Source organism: Euleptes europaea, chromosome 2 (genome assembly GCF_029931775.1).
Source record: "Euleptes europaea isolate rEulEur1 chromosome 2, rEulEur1.hap1, whole genome shotgun sequence".
Classification (NCBI taxonomy): Eukaryota; Metazoa; Chordata; class Lepidosauria; order Squamata; family Sphaerodactylidae; genus Euleptes; species Euleptes europaea.
The window spans coordinates 132,970,647-132,991,880 of NC_079313.1; the positions used below are offsets into that span (position 1 = coordinate 132,970,647).

The 21,234-nt window shown below is 47.1% G+C and overlaps 1 protein-coding gene across 1 annotated transcript in view; it reads right to left on the reverse strand.

The window, feature by feature from the left end:
• Positions 1-21,234, reverse strand: part of KCNQ2 (potassium voltage-gated channel subfamily Q member 2) — a 118,581-nt gene that overhangs the window by 11,311 nt on the left and 86,036 nt on the right. Inside the window, exons 10-15 of the mRNA XM_056844640.1 lie at positions 20,129-20,197; positions 19,683-19,712; positions 10,688-10,911; positions 9,199-9,307; positions 7,091-7,222; positions 2,990-3,091 (exon numbers count right to left, since the gene is read on the reverse strand). Coding sequence (XP_056700618.1) covers positions 2,990-3,091; positions 7,091-7,222; positions 9,199-9,307; positions 10,688-10,911; positions 19,683-19,712; positions 20,129-20,197 — 666 coding nt within the window. The remainder of the gene's footprint in view (positions 1-2,989; positions 3,092-7,090; positions 7,223-9,198; positions 9,308-10,687; positions 10,912-19,682; positions 19,713-20,128; positions 20,198-21,234) is intronic.

Sequence of the window (21,234 nt, forward strand, 5' to 3'; positions counted from 1 at the left end):
CAGTCTAAGGAGGAGGAGGAGGAGGAAGAAGAAGAAGAAGAAGAAGAATTGGTTTTTATATGCCAACTTTCTCTACCACTTAAGGAAGAATCAAATCGGCTTACAATCACTTTCCCTTCCCCTCCCCACAAGAGACACCCTGTGAGGTAGGTGGAGGTGAGAGAGCTCTAAGGGAGCTGTGACTAGCCCAAGGTCACCCAGCTGGCTTCATGTGGAGGAGTGGGAAAACCAACCCGGTTCACCAGATTAGCCTCTGCCGCTCATGTGGTGGAGTGGGGGATCAAACCCGGTTCTGCAGATTAGAGTCCACCACTCCAAACCACCATTCTGAACCATTACGCCATGCTGGCTCCAATGGGCTTAGCCTGGAGTAACTCCACATAGGAATGCTCTGTCAGTCTCCCATTGCCCTTTTCACAATCTAAGAGTGCTTGTCTTTTTATTTAAACAAGTTTACTGCTGCTGAAATCAACCATCGACCTCCATCAATTTGATTTCGCAAAGGAAGCACCCTTTTCCAAGCCTCCAACGCTCAGCCTGGTCTGGACGGCCGAGGCTAGCCCAATCTCATTAGCTCTTGGAAGCCCAGCAGTGTCAACCCTGGTTAGAACTTGGATGGGAGAACGCTAAGGAGGTCCAGGGTTGCTACGCAGAGGCAAGCCACAGCAAACCACCTCTGTTCATTTCTTGCCTTGAAAACTATATGGGGTCACCATAAGTCTGCTGCGACTTGATGGTACTTTCCACCACCACCAATGCTTAGCCAACCCATTCTTGGAAGATCCAACACTTCTTTAACTTTAGCAACCTCAACTACCTTTTTATTGCTTTGTGCTTGTGCCAGATGTCACTGCTGAATGTAATAGCTATGGAAGGCTGCTTCTAAGGTGTGGTTTTGATATTAGAAAAGAGAGTAAGTCAGTACATTGCAGGGGCTAACACTTTCTCTCCGAACATGTCTTGTTCAGCCGTCCATTTTATCATGAGGCCCATATTAAATTCATTGCTCCCCTGATCAGTGGATTCCCCGATAAGCCAGTAGAATTCCTGACTAAGAGGCTCCTGATGGGTGAAACTCCACACTTTTTGCTCCCAACTGCCAAATTTTGTGCCATCACAATTAAAACTCGCAAAAATAGAATGGGGAAAAATTACTAAACGTTGCTATACTTTTAGAAATATTAAGATGCTAATTCTTGTGATATGTTTTAATATTTTACATTTTAATATCATTAGTCTTTTATCTAATTTTGTAATTTATATTAGTTTTGCAGTTTTATTAAGTGATAATTTTATGTATTAACTTTTGGCTGGTCAAACTGACCATATCAATAAATGCATACAGCTCCCCTTTCTCTAGTAAGATGGCTTTTGTACTTTCTACCTACAGAGAATTTTTCCCACATTAACTTGTCTGCTAAGGAACCCTTATGGATCTGCCAAGCTATAACTTTGAAATGCATTCTCGGTTCCTGGAGTCTTAAAGGTAAAGGTATAGTCCCCTGTGCAAGCACCGGGTCATTACTGACCCAAGGCGTGACATCATGTCCCGACTTTTACTAGGCAGACTATGTTTACAGGGTGGTTTGCCACTGCCTTCCCCAGTCATCTACACTTTCCCCCCAGCAAGCTGGGTACTCATTTTACCAACCCCAGCTCCTTCCTGGACTCTAACTTTGCATGAAAAAAGAGTGTAACATACAGGTCCATTTGACACACCCCTGCAATTCTATTTTACGTGGGAAAGCTGGTAATGGAAATCTTGTCCACTACTGGTGATCTTCGCATTGAAGAATCTCTAATAAGCTTTTGAGGACCCTGGTGGAGTACCCCAGGATCACCATGCTGGGCCCATGAGCAGTAGGATCTCTTTTTCTCTTCTACAAAAAAAATAATAATATTTGGGGGCCCAGGAATTGTTTATAGCATGTTGAATTTGTCATTGTAGCAAGAAGTCCCATAGCCCTGCCATGGAATTCTATGAATATCTTGGAACTGCTGGATCTCAGCCATTCCATGTTTGTTTGTTTATTAAATTTATACCCCGCATTCCCCGGAACTGCCCGAGTGCCCAAGCTTCATGCCCTTTGCCTTCTGCAAGGACTTTAGTACAACTGCAAATGTATTTTAATTGGGATGGGCAAAGGGTTTGTTCTTTTCATTGGCGAGAAGACGGGCAACATTCTTAGAAAGGCTCTTCCATGGAGTGCGATGAATCAACGACAGAACATCGTGATTAAAAAAAAATATATTCCAAGCATTAAAGCTAAGGGAGGGCAGGACTCGTGAATGGTTGAACACATAAAGCTGCTTTATACTGAATCAGACCCTTGGTCCATCAGAGTCAGTATTGTCTACTCTGACCGGCAGCGGCTCTCCGGGGTCTCAGGCAGAGGTCTTTCCCATCACCTACCTGCCTGGTCCCTTTAAGTGGAGATGCTGGGGATTGAACCTGGGACCTTCTGCGTGCCAAGCAGATGCTCTACCATTGAGCCACAGCCCCATACTAGAAAGTCTTCACATGAACACATGAAGCTGCCTTATACTGAATCAGACCCTTGGTCCATCAAAGTCAGTATTGTCGGCTCAGACCGGCGGCAGCTCTCCAGGGTCTCAGGCAGAGGTCTTTCACATCACCTCCTTGCCTAGTCCCTTTAACTGGAGATGCCAGGGATTGAACCTGGGACCTTCTGCATGCCAAGCAGAGGCTCTGCTGCTGAGCCACAGCCTCTCCCCATGAAAGGGAATCGAATGTTCAGACCCTGTTTGCCATTTCCACGTTTGCGCGGCTGCGAAGAACCACCTTTGGTGTCTCTCAAAGTAAAAAAAAAAAAAAAGTTGAAGCGCATCCAGGAGAACAAGCCATTCAGTGCGAGATGCGAGTCAGCAGCCCGTGACAGATGCCACCATTTCATGTGGCAGGAAAGGGGGTTGACGGAGGAAGCAAATGAAAGATTCCGAACAATGAGGCATTTTGGCAAATCCTAACCTAGGCGAGTACTGGGGCGATTCTTTAGGAGGAATCCCTTTGGTTGGATACTTCTTATGCCGGGGAGTTGAAGGGGGCGGGGGGCCCACAATCATATCTATCCTGGCGAAAATAAATGAGAAGAAAAAAGACACCAGCAAAATGCATAATGAAGCCACACGTGAAGGAGAGAAAGTTGGTCGGAGGCTGCAAAGAAGGACTCACACACACACATACACGAACACACAAAGAAAAGGGCCGGGAGGAAAAAGTTGAATATTATATTCCGCTCAGAACAGAAGGCAGTAAAATCATAGCATTTGATCAGCCGAGGTTGATCGAAAGTGTTCAAAATTTGAGCCGCAACAGAACAGCTCTTCTGCTAAACAAGGCAATTTTTCTCCAATGAACAGCCAATGCATGCTACAGAAACCTGGTACATTTCTGATAAGATTCCATTGGAAAAGCAGACTCCTTCTTCAGTACATGGAGCACATTTTCTCGTCGTTTGTGGGGAGGGAAACACAAGCTTTGAAGGAGGCAAACACACCCACAAATGGAATGGGACAAGAGAGAGTAACAAAAACATATTTATAACACTCATGTTATGGTACACTTCACAAAACGTGGCACAGGAGATGACCGGTGGAAATGGGTCAATGCATGGAAGCGTCCCCCGGTGTTGAAGACATTGCATCCTGGCAGTCGAAATGTTAATTTAAAGTCGATTGGAAGCAGTTGCAGGTCCCCTTCCTCTGCACCATTTTACAACCTGACTGGGCGGTCAGCGGAGCGAGAGGGCGAGTAGACAGATGTCGCTGAATCGCTTCCCCTCCGGAAATTCTTCCGGCTCAAAATCGCCCTTCAAAAGTTGCCCTTTGGCCTGGAAACATAGGGCAAAAATGCATGGTCTCTTTATCCTCCTGTAATCCCTGTTTTAGCCAGGATCGAACGCACATTAGGTGAAACGCATGCGTTCGATCCTGGCTGAATCCTGGCTGAAACAGGGATTAAAGGAGGACAAAGCGACCATGCGTTTTCGCCCATACATTCAGCCTGGACTTGCCCCACGGATGTAAAAGCAGCGTTCAAAGAGCAATTCTGATAGGGTTTCCACCAGCGGGAGGTTTTTGGGGTGAAGCCTGAGGAGGGCGGGGTTTGGGGAGGAGAGGGACTTCCATGCCATAGAGTCCAACTGCCAAAGCAGCCATTTTCTCCCGGAGAACTGATTTCTATTGGCTGGAGATCAGTTGTAATAGCAGGAGATCTCCAGCTAGTACCTGGCAGATGGCAATCCTAAAGTCTGAGTTGGAAGACAACCGGCAAGAAGCTTAGGTTGCCCCCTCCCTCTGCCTTGCTGCTCGTTTGCTCTGGTTTGGGTTTTTGGTTATTCGTGACAGCCCTGACTAGCCCAATCTCATCTGAGCTTGGAAGCTAAGTAGTGGCGATGGTCAATATTTGGATGGGAGACCGCCAAGGAAGGCCAGGGCTGCTATGCAGAGGAAGGCAGCGGCAAACCCACCTCTGCTCCTCTCTCGCCTCGGAAATCCCACGAAGGGTCGCCATGAGACGGCTGTGACTTGACAACACACAACTACTATTAAATGCAGAGTCCTCTAATTCAATGTTGGACTCGCAGCTAAAGTTCATCTGTAGCTTTATCGGGCGAAGAAAATCGATGGCCCGTGTCCCCAGTGGAAATCCTTGCACAGTCGTGTGGGTGGTCTGAAACGTCCTGACGTGCGGGGAAGAGGATTTTGCTAGTGTTTTTGCATCCGCAACCATCAGTCACAGAAACAACAAAAAATCCTCTTCTCTGCTTAGTGAGTAGGAAACAAATAATCGACCAGCTCAGTTCTTTACATGGAGTAGCTCACTAAAGGCTTGTCGCTACTCAGTGCGTGAAGTGTGTCTGCGGGGCCTTTTGGGTTTTGCTTTGGGTTGGTGAAGACAGCCGCAGGAAGCACAAGAGCTTATAAGCCCTTGCTGGAGAGTAGCTGGCCCACCAAGACAGCACACAAGAGGACGCTTAGGCAAAGATGGTAGCGTTTTCTCCATATGCTAGCATTGCCAACCTCCAGGTACGGGCTGGGGATCTCCTGGAATTACAACTGATCTCCAGGCTATACAGATCAGTTACCCTGGAGAAATTGGCTGCTTTGGAAGGTGGACTCTATGGTGTTATACCCTGCTGAGCTCCTTCCCCAAACTCCGCCCTCCCCAGGCTCCACCCCCAAAACTCCAGGAATATTCCAACCTGGAGCTGGTAACCCTACCATACACTGAGAATACAACTGGAAGGAATAATCCTGTCTTTCAGAAGAGCAGGATCTTATTCTCTCTCCCTTCACCTACCCACAAAGCAATCAGGATCGTGATGGATTTTTTCCCCTCTTTGCCTTAAATAACCTCAGAACAAGACAAACGGAGGCCCTGCCAAACCCGTTCTGAAGGAAGACATCACAAAAAATACCGCCCCTCATCTTCTGTCCTCCTTTGGCTTTGCCAAAGCTAATGAGCTTGGTACCCCAAAGCAAAAGGAGATCCATTCACTAGGTGGAGTGCGTTATCGATCATTGCTATCCTTACAAATCGCTCTGACGTTTAGCGAAAAGACTCATTAAGATCCTCATCTGTTTCCCCAAATCTTTTTGTTAAAGCAAATGGCTGTAGTTAAACTGTACCCATGAGTAGTTTATCGGACTCGGGGGAGAGATCTTTCCCCCCTCCCCTGCAAACCAAGGAAGGCATGCAGGCAGTGCAAAATGAAGGCCTGTAAAAGTCACTGCTCTTGCTGCTAAGCAAGACTGTCTATCAGAGGAAACTCTCCTGCGGAATCCCATCAAAGACAGCATGGGCTGGGATCCTACGAACGAGCTCCGTGAAAGCTAGAGGCTCGCTGCCCTGAAGCACGCTTCCTCTTCCTCTCGGATTTCTCTTCACGCAAGGGCCCGATGATAAATCACTGACCCCGCACAAGCGGAAGTTTTGGCGGACGAGGAAGTGTGCTCCATGGCAGAGACGATCGAGCACTCGTGGAACTCCTTCATAGGACTGAGGTGGGCAGCAAAAAGGGGGGGAAAGTACCGAATGTTGACATGTCCACTTCACTAAACCGGGTGCAATTTTGTTTCTGAGAAAAATCGAACGGTGCCATTAGACACACGAAGCTGCCTTGTCCTGTACCAGCTCACTGGTCTACCAAAGGTCACTGATGTCTACCCTGGCACCAACTCTCCCTTCACCAGACACAGAATTCAAGGGCCTTTTCAGATGCCAATTTTCTCAAGTGTCCTTCCAACTGCCTTGTCCGGCTGTCTGTTTAGGTTTATGGCCATAATAATTATTATCATGGCTGCTGTGTTGTCTCATAGAGGAGGAAAAGTGACATCCCTTTGGTTGATCCTATGATTATTAACATTATTATTAACATTAATGATATTAATATTGATAATAATAATAAGAAGAAGGGTTGGTTTTTATATGTTGACTTCCTCTAACTTTTAAGAAGAATCAAACCAGCTTACAATCGCCTTCCCTTCCTCTCCCCACAACAGATACCTTGTGAGGTAGGTGGAGCTGAGAGAGTTCAGAGAGAGCTGTGACTAGCCCAAGGTCACCCAGCTGGCTTCATGTGGAGGAGTGGGGAAACCAACCCGGTTCACCAGATTAGAGTCTGCCGCTCTTGACCACTATGCCACGCTGGCTCTCAAAGATAATGATATTGATGATGATGATACTAAAAATACTACTACTACTATTACTATTACTACTACTAATAATAATAATAATAATAATAGGATCACCCAAAGGGAGGTCACTTTTCCTCCTGCATGGAAAAGCAGTCATCTTGGAACCAACAGTGCCTGCATTTTCACAGGGTAATGACTGGTTGTCACACTTGCTGAGGACAGACTCCGAAGATCTCCCGCTCCAGAGGTCAAGCTCTGTACTCGCAACACGTATGGAAACAACCTTTACCCATCAAACCTGGAGGCTTTTTGCCTGGAGACACAAGAGGTGTTGGTGGGGGAAACAAGGCAGTGATGGCCAATACGACCCCCTGTGAGTCACGGTAACGCTTGCCCAAAGGCCAAATGCAGAAAGAGGGGAAGTTCTTGCCTGGACTGGAGGTTTTTGATCCGGGAGAGCATGTCCAGATGTCCCGCGGAGTATTGCTCGATGACGTCCATCACATCATAGGGCCGCAGACTCTCCTTAAACTTCCGCTTGGAAACCAGAAACCTCATGATGCTGAATCAGAAAGGGAGAAAGGGGACTGGTAAAATCATAGAATCATAGAGCTGGAAAGGACCACCATGGTCAGCTAGTCCAACTCCCTGCACAATGCAGGAAATTAACAACTGCTTCCCCCCCACACACACACCCAGTGACCCCTACTCCATGCCCAGAAGACGGCCAAGGTGCCCTCCCTCTCATGATCTGCCTAAGGTCATAGAATCAGCATTGCTCACAGAGGGCCATCTCTCTGTGTGTAAAGTGCCGTCAAGTCACAGCCGACTTATGGCAACCCCTTTTGGGGGTTTCATGGCAAGAGACTAACAGAGGTGGTTTGCCAGTGCCTTCCTCTGCAAGGCAACCCTGGTATTCCTTGGTGGTCGCCCATCCAAATACTAACCAGGGCTGACCCTGCTTAGCTTCTGAGATCAGACAAGATCAGGCTAGCCTGGGCCAACCAGGTCAGGGCGAGGGCCATCTAGCCTCTTCTTAAAAATCTCCAGGGAAGGAGAGCTCACCACCTCCCGAGGAAGCCTGTTCCACTGAGGAACCGCTCTACCTGTTAGAAAATTCTTCCTAATGTCTAGACAGAAACTCTTTTGATTTAAAATATTGTCAAAGGCTTTCATGGTCAGAGTTCATCGGTTCTTGTAGGTTATCCGGGCTGTGTGACCGTGGTCTTGGTATTTTCTTTCCTGACGTTTTGCCAGCACCTGCGGCAGGCATCTTCAGAGGAGTAACACTGAAGTCGAGAGACACTGTCCTTCAGTGTTACTCCTCTGAAGATGCCTGCCACAGGTGCTGGCGAAACGTCGTTTGATTTAATTTCAACCCGTTGGTTCTGGTCCGACCTTCTGGGGCAACAGAATACAACTCGGCACCCTCCTCTCTATGACAGCCCTTCATGTACTTGAAGATGGTTCTCATATCACCTGAGCCTGTGTTACTGTGTGTTTCCCCCATGAGCCACCTCCTCGCCGCCACCTTTCCCACTACCTTCCCGGCTTTCCCTGTGCACACACATGTCAGGGAAGCAGGATTACACCCCAAATCTCCAGCCATTACAACCAACAGACCTTTGGGGAGGGCAGCTGTGATAAGACAGAAACTCTAGAAAATGCCCCTGGTTTCAGTCATGTATATTGTGACTTATATGGAAAACAAAACCGACTGGTCCATTGGTCCATCAAGGTCAGTCATGTCAACTCTGACTGGCAGCGGCTCTCCAGGGTCTCTGTCAGAGGTCTATCACATCACCTACCACCTTATCCTTTTAACCGGAGATGCCAGGGATTGAATCCGGGACCATCTGCATGTCATGGAGATGCTCTTCTGCTGAGTTGCGGTCCCCTCCCTGAAACCTACGTCAAAAGCAAGTCATCCACCTTGGACTCCTAGCCGATGTTACTCTTGCACAGTGTGCCAGAAGCGCCCAAGTGATGCCAAGAACAACAGCAACAATGACAACACCCAAAAAGATGCCAGGGTCTGTCCATCAAGGTCAACACTGCCTACTCAGAATAAGAGCTGGTTTTTATAGCCTAATTTTCTCCACCTTTTAAGGAGAATCAAACCGGCTTACAATCGCCTTCCCTTCCTCTTCCCACAACAGGCACCTTGTGAGGTAGGTGGGGGTGAGAGCGCTCGGACAGAACTGTGACTGGCTCTAGGTCACCCAGCAGGTTTCATGTGGAGGAGTGGGGAAACAAATCCAGTTCTCCCGATTAGCATCCGCTGCTCTTAAACAATACACCATGCTGGCTCTCAGACAGGAAGCAGCTCTCCAGGGTCTCTGGCAGAGGTCCTTCACATCATCTACTACCTGATCCTTTTAACTGGAGGTGCTGGGGAATTGAACCTGGGACCTTCTGCATGCCAAGCAGATGCTCTGTCACTGAGCCACAGCCTACAGCCTGACAGAACCCGGTCAGTAAGTTTCCAGCATGTTTCTCTTCGCAATGATAAGGGTCACTGTTTGGTCCCTCCCTTACCAGACAGCCCTGATGCTGACTTTGAGGCCCGGCGTCAGGTCTTCTGTCACAAATTCACAGTTGCAGCTCTTGTTGTCATCTGGAATATCTTCTCCAGGGAGGCAGACTTCTAGAAGGAAAGAAAGAAGGAAAGATCACAAAGCAAGAAGAGTGAGATTCCTAGTATACCTTGCAAGCAGCTCTCCAGGGTCCCAGGTTGAGTCTTTCACATCACCTACTACCTGGTTTTTTTAACTAGAGATGCCAGGGACTGAACCTGGGAACTTCTGCATACCAAGCAGAGGCTCTGCCAGTGAGCAATGGCTCCTTTCCAGACCGCTCCCTGCTTCTTGGCTTCTAAAGATGTACAAGAGGTCTTTCAAAATAAAATTAACTTAACAATACAGTAAAATCAATAAGAAAGAGAGAAGAAAGAGAGAGAGAAAGAGGGAGGGAAGGAAGGAAGGGAGGGAGGGAGGGAGGGAGGGAGGGAGGGAGGGAGGGAGGGAGGAAGGAAGGAAGGAAGGAAGGAAGGAAGGAAGGAAGGAAGGAAGGAAGGAAGGAAGGAAGGAAGGAAGGAAGGAAGGAAGGAAGGAAGGAAGGAAGGAAGGAAGGAAGGAAGGAAGGAAGGAAGGAAGGAAGGAAATCTCCTCATAAGAAAAGAATGAGGCAGTTGTAAAACTTCCTAACAAAAACAGTTATTGTCGAAGGCTTTCACGGTCAGAGTTCATTGGTTCTTGTAGGTTATCCGGGCTGTGTAACCGTGGTCTTGGAATTTTCTTTCCAAGACCACGGTTACACAGCCCGGATAACCTACAAGAACCAAAAACAGTTATTATTGGAGTGAAATACATGCAGAAATACAAAAAACCTTAAAAGTTAATTTTGCAATGGACCCCAAGAATATGTTGTTAGGAATAGCACCAGCTGTTGTCATGAAATCAAAGAGTGGTGCTGGCTACAAAGTGGAAGACAGAAGGCTGTCCAGACATAGAAGAATGGAAGGATAAGTTAGCAGAATATGCAGTGATGGCAAGGCTGACAAATCAAGTGAACAAAAGACCCATTGAAGGGTTTATGAGATTGGTGCAACTACCAAGAAAGCCCTGTTCCTTGTGCTAGACGGTGCTGGTTCTCAGAGCACGCTTCCCCTTGATAGTGGCAAGACACAGGGATGCTTCAACGCCAGCTGAGGCAGCCCCCCCCCCCACTCTCGATCTGGGCTGGCGAGGCATGGCCCAGCCTGACCAAGTGGCATTTATGTCACATCCGGCCCTCGTAACAATTGAGTTCGACTCCCCTGGGTTAGGGTGTCAGGTTAAAATCGGGGAGACCCAGATGCGAATCCTCACACTGCCATGGGAGCTTGCTGGATGGCCTCTCAGCCTAACCTACCTCACAGGGCCGTTGCGCGCATAGAACGGAGGAGAGGATAAGAACATTTGCCGCTTTGGGTCTCCGCCGGGCAGAAAGGCGGCGTAGAAATGAAGAAAGCAAATCAGTGATGTACCTTCGGAGTTCTGACGAGACGCGGCTCCCTTGATGCGGAAAGCTTGCCGGGTTCGGCTTCGGTCCCCGAAGCTCCAGCTCTTGGGCACTTTGCTCGGGCTGTCCTCGATGCTTTGGTCGGCGCTGGGGGACCTCCGGACAACCGGAGCCTGAGGGGAACCTTTAGATTTCGTGCTGGCACCCCGGGGGCTAGAGAAGACACGATCTTTCAAGCTGACCTTTTGACTGCACGCCGAGAGACAAATCGGAACGAGAGACAAAAATAGGGAAGGGGGGGGGAAGACAAGCAGGGGGAAGTCACTCCAAAAAAAAAACACACCACGGGCGAGCCTTCGGCCATTCAAAAACCAATTGTCTTTTCGACGCGGCGGCAGGGAGAGGCGGCTATTGGGGCGAGACGGGTTCGGAGAGGCGTCTCGGGAAAGGTCTCCATGGTGATGGAGGAAGATGAGGTTTGGGAGGGTCTGTTAATTCAGGAGGGGGGGGCAGAAATAACGAAGGATGAAGATGAAAAACCAAACTGACTGTGGGGTGAGAGCCATGACGGAGCGCGACAGAAAGGCCAAAGGAGTCAGGGGCCCAAAACAAAGGGACAGAAAGCTTCAGGTACGCGGGGAGCATAAACAGGAATCAAAATTAAGGCCTTGGTCGCTGGCGTTAAATAGGAACAGGCAGGAAATAATCTCCCATATAACCCTGCCATAAACAACGCCTGCCGATAAACTAGGACAGAGAGCCTAGAAGTGTCGTGTGAAAACTGCGTTAATTCTCGCTTCTTCGTACATAATCTGAGAAGAAAAGGCTACAGATCCATTATGCATAAGGCGAAGCTCGGCGCGATAGTCAAGATGACGGCACCTGCTTCGCGGAGATTATTTCAGCAGCACGCCCTTCTCTGTCAGAGATTCAAAACTATTTACCCAATGAGAGCCCTAAATCCTAAATCCCGGAAGAGAAATGCGGCGTTAGTCAGCTTCCTGCACCCCTCCAGCCTGGGAACACCCTTCTCCAGCAACAGCGTTTTCCTGGTGCAGCCTCGCTGTTTTCAATGGGAGGAAATGCCCCATTTTCTGATTTTAATTTTTAAAAAGGGTTTTTAAAGACTTTTGGTGGCCGGGAAACTGCTTTGGAGGCGCTGCAGCAGCGCCATGGCTACACTGTCCCCAGCTGCCGAAAAGCTCAGGAACACATGAACACATGAAACTGCCTTATACTGAATCAGACCCACAGTCTATCAAAGTCAGTATTGTCTACTCAGACTGGCAGCGGCTCTCCAGGGTCTCAGGCAGGGGTCTTTCACATCACCTAGTTGCCTGGTCCCTTTAACTGGAGATGCCGGGGATTGAACCTGGGACCTTCTGCGTAACCCTACTCTGTCTCTTAATTCACTTTTCTTAATACAGGGCTTGGCTAGGCACATGCTTCAGTCAGAGTTAGGTGACCAAATTGTCAACATTTTGTGTTATGTGCCTCTGAACATGCACGGATCCAGCGTGGTGTAGTGGTTAAGAGTGGTGGTTTGCAGCAGTGGACTCTGATCTGGAGAACCGGGTTCGATTCCCCACTCCTCCACATGAGCGGCGAAGGCAAATCTGGGGAACTAGGTTTGTTTCCCCACTCCTACACACAAAGCCAGCTGGGTGATCTTGGGCTAGTCACAGCTCTGTTGGAGCTCCCTCAGCCCCACCTACCTCACAGGGTGCCTGTTGTGGGGAGGGGAAGGGAAGGTGATTGTAAGCCAGTTTGTGTCTCCTTTAAGTGGTAGAGAAAATCGGCATATAAAAACCAACTCTTCTTCTTCCACTTAACCCCCAAGAAGGGCAAAGTTTCAATTTTGTTCAGAAAGAACCAAAGATCAAACAGTCCCAGAAGGCAATGACACCGTAATGAACTGGGCACCTCCGAGCCACTGGAATTTTGTGCCATTCTATTTCAGGGGCCCAGCTTCGCACAGGTGCACACTATACACGCATTCACAACACACTTTTGTATGCGCTGTGCCATAAATGGATCTGCCACTTCCCTTGTGGCACCTCGGCGCACACAGATGTGTGCTTGCGTCCTCACTGAACAGCAAAAACAAAAGCTCTGATATAATTTCTTCTGGCCTTGCATCCTTCGGCGCCAGCAACATGCCGTGAATGTAAAATTCTGGTTGTTCAGCCACCTGGCTTTAATGCGGTCCATAGAGTGCCAGCTGTTGGTGTGCTTCTTCTGCAGACGTGACACCAATGGCTGGCGGTGCGAAGAGGGGTGATAAGCCATGCCAACATCCCCTACCCCAGTGAAATAATGCAAGAGACGCTGCAGTTTTCTTCCTCTTTCTTTCCCACTTCTTCCTCCTTAAGCTCAGGGGCCAGTTCAAAACAGAGAATCATAGGATCATAGAGTTGGAAGGGGCCATTCAGGCCATCTAGTCTAACCCCATGCTTAATGCAAGGTAAGCCTAGAGCAGTGGTTCCCAAAGACTGCCAGTGAGGAGAAGCTCACCACCACCCTAGGTAACTGATTCCACTGTCGAACAACTCTTACTGTAAAAAAATTTTTTTCCTAATATCCAGCCGGTACCTTTCCACCCACAATTTAAACCCATTATTGCGAGTTCTATCCTCTGCTGCCAACAGGAACAGCTCCCTGCCCTCCTCTAAGTGACAGCCCTTCAAATACTTCAAGAGAGTCATCATGTCCCCCCTCAACCTCCTCTTCTGCAGACTAAACATTCCCAAATCCCTCAGCCTTTCCTTGTCAGGTTTTGGTCTCCTGGCCCCTGATCATCCTTGTTACTCTCCTCCGCACCAGCTCCATTCTGTCCACATCTTTTTTGAAGGGAGGCCTGCAGAACTGTGCACAATACTCCAGAATACACAGCCCGTACATTCTTTTAGAGTACGCTTTAAGGAAGCTGGTTTTACAAATCCAGTGTTTTTGCTACCACAAACCATACAAAGCTGATGCACACAGGATACCTGAATATGGCACAGAGAAATTTTACCCTTAGCCCTCGCATTCTTACTTAAATGTCAAACAACGATGCTCTTGGCTTCTTTTTCTTACAGAGTGCCCCCTAGAACTGCTACCCTCCATACAACCACTTATCACTCCAACAAGGTTTCCCTGAATTGTATTTTCCGTTGTAAGACAGTAAGAACAGTTTGCTGCATTTCCTTCTGTCTGTTACAGCGTTGAATTCTATGGACTGTGACTTTAAGGAATTGGCAGAACAGATCTCTCTTCCCCTTTCCGCCTCCTGTGGCCATCCCTACAAAGCTGTTCCAGAAGGTCTGGGGATCTTTATGAACACAGCAGAATGTTAGTGCGGGGGTGTGTGTGGGGTGCAACAAGAAAGGGAAATTGACAGAAATCCCCTCTGCTCTGGAGCAAGCATTTGGTTTGTCCCACTTGCTTGGAAGAGCTCACACCAGAGGGGACGTGGTGATTTCTTTCTATTTCCCCTTAAACGGCAGGCCACCACCATTCTGCCTCCCACTCCATTCCAAAGCCCCCCCCCCCAACTATCAGGGTAGGGTTGCCAACCTCCAGGTACTGTCAAAGCACAAAATTACAAAATTATTATTAGTGATTAGGACAAATTACAAGTGTAATTTTGGGCTGAAGAAAACATCTTGAAACGGCCGTCCCCCAGCTCATTCTTTTTGGATTATTCCATTCATTGGATATCCTACTTGAATTGGACTTTTCAACCTCACCATAAAGAAAAATTGCATATTTGCAACTATAGCATTGAGAATATGTGTACACCTGTGTGGTTGACATTGAGAGAATTTTGTATATATGTATCATAGTAGGATAGCATTTGTTGTTGATGTATAACACTTGTTGTAATTTGTCCTAATCACTAATAATAATTTTGTACTTTGACTGTGCTGATTTCCAAACCTACTAGGTACAGTGATGCTCTTATTTGTTTATTCTATTAACCTCCAGGTACTAGCTGGAGATCTCCTGCTATTACAACTGATCTCCAGCCGAAAGAGATCAGTTCATGTGGAGAAAATGGCCGCTATGGCATTGAAGTCCCTCCCCTCCCCAAACTCCGCCCTCCTCAGGCTCCACCCCAAAAACCTCCCACGAGTGGTGAAGAGGGATCTGGAAACCCTATATCAGGGGCACAGGCGACAACAAGGGAAAGGGGCAGAGAACTGCTCCTTCAACGCTTTCCATTCACAATTGGTAAGATTGTGCCCACTTATTTGGCATTCCCCGCACTTTGCCTTATGCATGGGGATTTCGCCCGGGCTTTGCTCAGGGAAGATGGAAGAGTCGGGTTAACACAGGAAGGGGAAGACCCGGACATTGCGAGGACTGGCCGTGAGGTCATCTCTAACAGACGGAGAACTCATGCATAACTCCAAGGAACAACCGAGACAAACGGGGGTGCAAATGTGAGTGAAAGTACCCGCACATAAATGATATATCTCTCTTTCTCTCTCTCTCTCTCTCTCTCTCTCTCACACACACACACACACACACACTACCTTGAATTACAGATTTCTCTTTCTACCCAGAGAATGAATTGACAACCAATTATGAACCTAGCTTTGTCTTCCTAATGTTGGTCTCTTGCCTCTTGCTTTTTTAATATTTAAAAGGAAAGACATAGGTTGGACCATTCAATTTTGACAGCCAAGAGCTTCGGAAGCTTCAAAACAAAAGCAAGACCAGTGACCTTAGGGACGCGACTGGATTCCAGAAACTGAGATGCATCAACTGCATTTCACAAGCACCCTGTATCCTTCTAACCTGACCTTACGCACACAACACTGCGAAAGGGGGGAGGGATCCACCATTCAAAGCATGCACAGAAAATAATTAGTCACACAAAGGTGCGCACAAGCCACCCAGACGTTCAAGAGAACTTCCATCACAGGCAAACCAACAGATATTTTTAGACAGTTTGACATTCAAAGAGGCTGACGTTTCCTTAAGAACATCAGACGATGACATCAGGAAACACATATTGCGTGACGCTCGATACGTGTCACAGAATCCGCCAGATTAAAAAAACAAAGCCGCACAAACATGAAACAGGAACTCGCAAATCGGGCACCGTCTTCCCCATGAATGCCCTTTCGAATGCCAGTTATGCACGCACCTACTGAAGGGGAGAGCGGTTGCTTGAATGGGTTGACAGTCAGCTGGTTAGTAGAAGTGCTGGAGGAGTGTGGCCCGATCCAGAAGCCCGTTTTGCAGTGACCTCTAATGGACTTGCAATACGCTTGCTTTCAAATCGATCTTAAACCGGGAGATTCCAAATCAGATCGATAATTTCATATTATCGGGTATTCTCTCCCTCTTCACTACTCAATCTCTTTCAGCACTATTGGTCTTTTTTTCTTTTTTCTTTTTAATTATTTTCAAAAGAATAAAGGAATGGACATTAAAAAAAGGTAGGGCGGGATGGGGGATTACAATAATGCTGCACAAATCTTATCTACTGTTCAATCATATCAGCAAAAGTATGTATATCTACCTTATACCGTGTATCCCAATGCATAGATAGATAGATAGATAGATAGATAGATAGATAGATAGATAGATATCCTGTGAATATACCTTATATCCTGATACATTCTAAAGTATACTGTATTTATTGTCTATTTCTATATTTATATTAAACTTAAACAAAATACATTTTAATAACACAATTTTGATATTCTCCATATCAAACTCCTTATAACTGATGTTGTTCTCACGTAAGCATAATAGAGCCTTCAGTTTAAAATAAATTCTTCTCTGGGTCTTTTATTTACTAAATTAGTTAATTTCACCATCACAGCATATTCTGCCAGCGTTATCGATCTTTCATGCACTAGGGAAAGATCCTGGCTGAATGAGATCACTGCTTTTCCGAAATCCCCTCTGTCAACAATTGCTACTTTTGCAGGTCTAATTCGGGTAGAGGAGAAGAACTGGCAGTACCCGTTGGCACAATTTTGGCCGTGCAGATGGCACTCGCCCATTGAGCACCTCTACTAAGCAGGTGAGTGGTCGAGACAGAAGGGAGTGGGAGAAAGAGAGATGGGAAGAGAGAACGAGCCGTGCAGCGATTCCCGCGGTACCTAGAGTTTCCTGAGCAGCATCCACAAAGTGACGGGTCGTTTTTACTGGAAATGAGGGGAGAGTAAAAGAAATTAGACCAGACGGCTCAAGCCAAACAGGAAACTTCGATCAACTAGGGAACGTCATTTGGGAAGGCCACGTTCCTTACGGAGCAGCCAGGTCGACTTTTGCTTTTTCAGCTTCTGCGAAGCACAGTAATCGTACAGACAGTGAACGGATTTGCAGTCAAAACTAATATTCCGAACAGCTCCTTCTGCATTAGAAATGAGAAGGCTACTTCCTCGCCTGCATCGCGAGCGTCTCCAAACATTTCATATTTACACCCTCTAGCTAATTTAAAAGTTTTGTTTGCGGTTCTTTTCCCCCATTATTAAAATATTGGCATTTCCCGTATTAGCCAAATGCTCTATATTCTATCATCCAACGCAACGGTTCTTGGGGGCGACGGGAACAATTCCAATTTAATCTAATCATAATATATTCAGAACTGACTCTCAAGTTTATTATGAACGTTGCCGTTCCTTTCTCTCCCAAATATTAATTATCAGAATTGCAAAAACCTACGCATTAAATATTTTAGGAACAATTCAGAAGGGTTGCAGATACTTCTTGACTGAATTTAACGTAATCGTACATTCCCTTTTTTATTCTGGAGTAGAGTTATTTTGACATTTTTGTTATTATTTTCCCCATTCCATTGATTTTCTGTGGAGAAGGGGACAGCCCCTTAGGAAGCCCATAAAACTGGAACCCCTGTACCAAACTTTACCACACTTTGGGGTTCATGCAAGGAGAGTCCCTTGCAGCTACCCCGAACATTTGGAAACTCTACCTCTAAAAACTCTACCCAGGAGCTTTGAAAAAAAATTCCTATAGGCTAAAATGGACCTGAATTTTTTTTGGGAAAACCTAAAAAAAAAAAGCCGGAATAACCATTTACCAGTATGAGTATTCAGCTTATTTCAATTTTCCCGGGGGAAAAAATTGGCTCCAATAAACCCGAAGCCGAAATTTACAGATTTTTTTCTTTTTGCACAGCCCTAGAAGTGAAGAAAATGCTTTTTCCAACCATGGAAAATCCTGAGGGAAATGTATTTCCTCTTCCCATAACCATGACCCCAGCAATGGCTCATGACATACATCTTGCAAGTTCTTGTTCCAGATTGTTCCATCACTTGCAGATGTCCTCCAGCTGTGAGATAAGCTTAAATAGGCATGATTTGGAATGCCCGCCCTGCCGACTGACTTCACGTGCCTGCACCATAAGAAATGCACCACGTGATGACATCAACACTGCCACACTCCTGACAAACCGCAATCAATGAAATTAAGTGGGAGGCGGGAACTAGGAATTCCCCCCCCCCGGGAAGTACACAACACTACACAACTACACAGTACACAACTACACAACAATTGTTACACCCAGAAGCAGTAAACACAGATCAATCACTATCCGGCATTCATCTGTCATGCAGGGTTTCCGGCGGTCAAAAAACCACAACATCTCTTCTAAATTCAAGAGAAGCTTTGATTCAGAATTAGTAGCTAACTCTTTGGGATTATGGTTTGCAGCATCTGATAATCCTGAGACGCACAGTTCTTGCAAGATTGACCTTCTGATATTTATTTATCCACAAATTTGTCTAACCCCCTCTTAAAACCAAGTAAACTAGCAACCATCAACACATCCCTGTGACAGTGAGTTCCAGAAGCTAATCCCTCTATGAAGAGCTACTGGAAACACCCTTTAGAAGGCGAAGAAATAGAGTACAGGGATCATGAAATGCCATGTGGGCACCATGTTAAATCTCTACAAAATCAGTTGTTCAAAAATTAGGAAGCATCTAGCTCAACAACATACAGCATTCCAGGTATTCCCTCAACACCACACTTGCTGATGAGAACCAAATGCTGCCCTAATAGCCAACAGACTTCTCAAGACAGCATGATACCAGCTCTTCTGCAGTAGATCTAGCGGGGTGTAGTGGTTAAGACTCTGATCTGAAGAACTGGGTTTGATTCCCCACCCCTCCACATGAAGCCTGCTGGGTGACCTTGGGCTAGTCACAGTTCTGTCAGACCTCTCTCAGCCCCACCTACCTCACAAGGTGTCTATTGTGGGGAGGGGAAGGGGAAGAGATTGTAAGCTGGTTTGAGACTCCATAAAGGTAGAGAAAAGCAGGGTATGAAAACTCAACTCTTTTTCTTCTTCTAGTATCAGATCTGAAATGTCACATGAACACATGAAGCTGTCTTATACTGAATCATACCTTCGGTCCATCAAAGTCAGTACAGTCCACTCAGAACAGCAGCGGCTCTCCAGGGTCTCAGGAAGGGGTCTTTCACATCACCTACTTGCCTACTCCCTTTAACTGGAGATGCCGGGGATTGAACCTGGGACCTTCAGCATGCTGAGCAGATGCTCTACCACTGAGCCACAGCCCCTCCCCAGCCGAGATCCCCAGTTCGGGAAGCACAAGAGGGCCACAACAGTCAGATATGTCAGCCGGCCCTCCCCAGGGACTTTACATTCTGGGTATTTTTTCAATCCATTTCCGAGCATACCTACGCTGCACCTCAACCTTTGGTTTCAATGCGGCCGCAAGCGCCGTTCCTCCCTAGCCACCCAAGACCCCGCTGGTCCACACAGCTAAACAGCCCGTTTGCCACCGGGGGGGGGGGAAGGGGAAACAGGACTGAAGGGCCGCCGTTAACGGGTAAGGTACGAGACATGTGGACAGAGGTCTCACAGTGCTGGAAGAGCGTGTCCAAGTTGTGCAATGCTTATTTGAATGGCTCTCCGCCCCTCGTCGTCACAGGAAACACGCACACACATGACACAAGGGAACACAGTGGTAGAAAGAGAGAGAAAGAGAAAGGAAGTATGAGAATGGATATTCCGGAAACATACAGACCTTGGGGACGGCTCAGGCTGCTGTTCTTTCCTTTAAACAGAAGCAAAAAGAACATTAAGCAAGGAGAAAGAGAAAATGGCTGCTTTGGAAGGTACTCTATGGCATTATATCCCATTAAAGTCCCTCCCTTCCCCAAACCCCGACCTCCTCTGGCTCCACCCCCAAGATCTCCAGGTATTTCCCAACCCAGAGCTGGCAACCCTCCTGCATGAGCATCACTAGGCAAATCTATCTGCATTGATCTGCATTGTGTGCTGAATCAAGTCAACCCCTTCCAAGTGGGGTGAATTCTCCTGGGGGTGGGCTATCCCATTAAGGGGAATGGCATTTAAAAGTCCCGCAAGTTCTCCATTCAGGACCCTCGGGAGGTCCTTTATAACTTCTGAGACCCGCCCTTGTTTTCTGCCCCTTCCCCCCCACCACAGTCTCCAGACAATTCTACTGACCTGAAAGTCAATCCTGATTTGCTCTTCAGGTTCCTCAGGAGCTCCAGCTGGTTCAAAGGAGGAATGAGTCTAAATTGGAGGAAGAGGGAAAAATGAGAGGGGGGGAAAGTCATATTCAGAGACTGACACACTGCGAGGGAGGGGCAGCATTTTGCCTGCCCCTGAAATTCTCCTCTTTGCAAACACAGAAGGAGAGGAGCGGTTTTTAATAGCTTGAGCCAGGGGTGTCGAACTCATCTCTTACGGGGACCGGATAGGACTTAAAGGTTACTTGGTCAGGCCAGGCCAGGCCTCACCAACCCAGATCGGGAGTGGGAGGGTGGCTACCTCGGCTGGCTCGCGGGCCGAATAAGAACGCTCAAGGGGCCGAATCCGACCCCCGGGCAGTATGTCTGACACCCCTGGCTTATGCTGTTTCTAGAAGTACTCCAAAAGCAGAGAAGCAAAATAAAGATTGGGAGGAGAGGGGGAGAGATAGTGTTTCTGGATTTTAAGTTTTAAACCCTTGGAGAGGTGGGGTACCTGTTTTTTAGGCTCAAAGAATTTGCTTGTGGCCTTTCTTTTTGGCAGTTCAGCAAAACTTCCCTGGCCTATCCATTTGACGGCATTCTCTTTACATTACACTGTGCTTGAAGGTCATTGTTGGCTCCCGAGGCTCCTTCTAAGGTTAAGCTTTGAATCAGTGCCAAGGAGTGCTTCGAGCAGGGGTCGCCAACCTTATCGGGCCTGCGGGCACTTTTGGAATTTCATAAATACTTGCCAAGCCAAAAGGGTGCTGCCATTTACTGACTCGAATCCCCCCCCCCAACTCTCCAGTTAGAAAAGGATAATTTAGATACAAGCAACGAGATAAACTATTAGCAGTTTTATGAAAAGTGGAAATTATTTTACAAATATATTGAGGTTTAATACCAACAAAAAGTAGAATGAGAAAGTAGAGATTATTTGATGGTAATACGTTGGGATGTGACATCACCCCATGGGTCAGGAATGACCCGGTGCTTGCACAGGGGACTACCTTTACCTTTACTGATATCAAACCTAATTTCTGTGCCTAGATAACAAATTTGAACATAGAGATATAAACGTAGAGAAATAACTTTGAT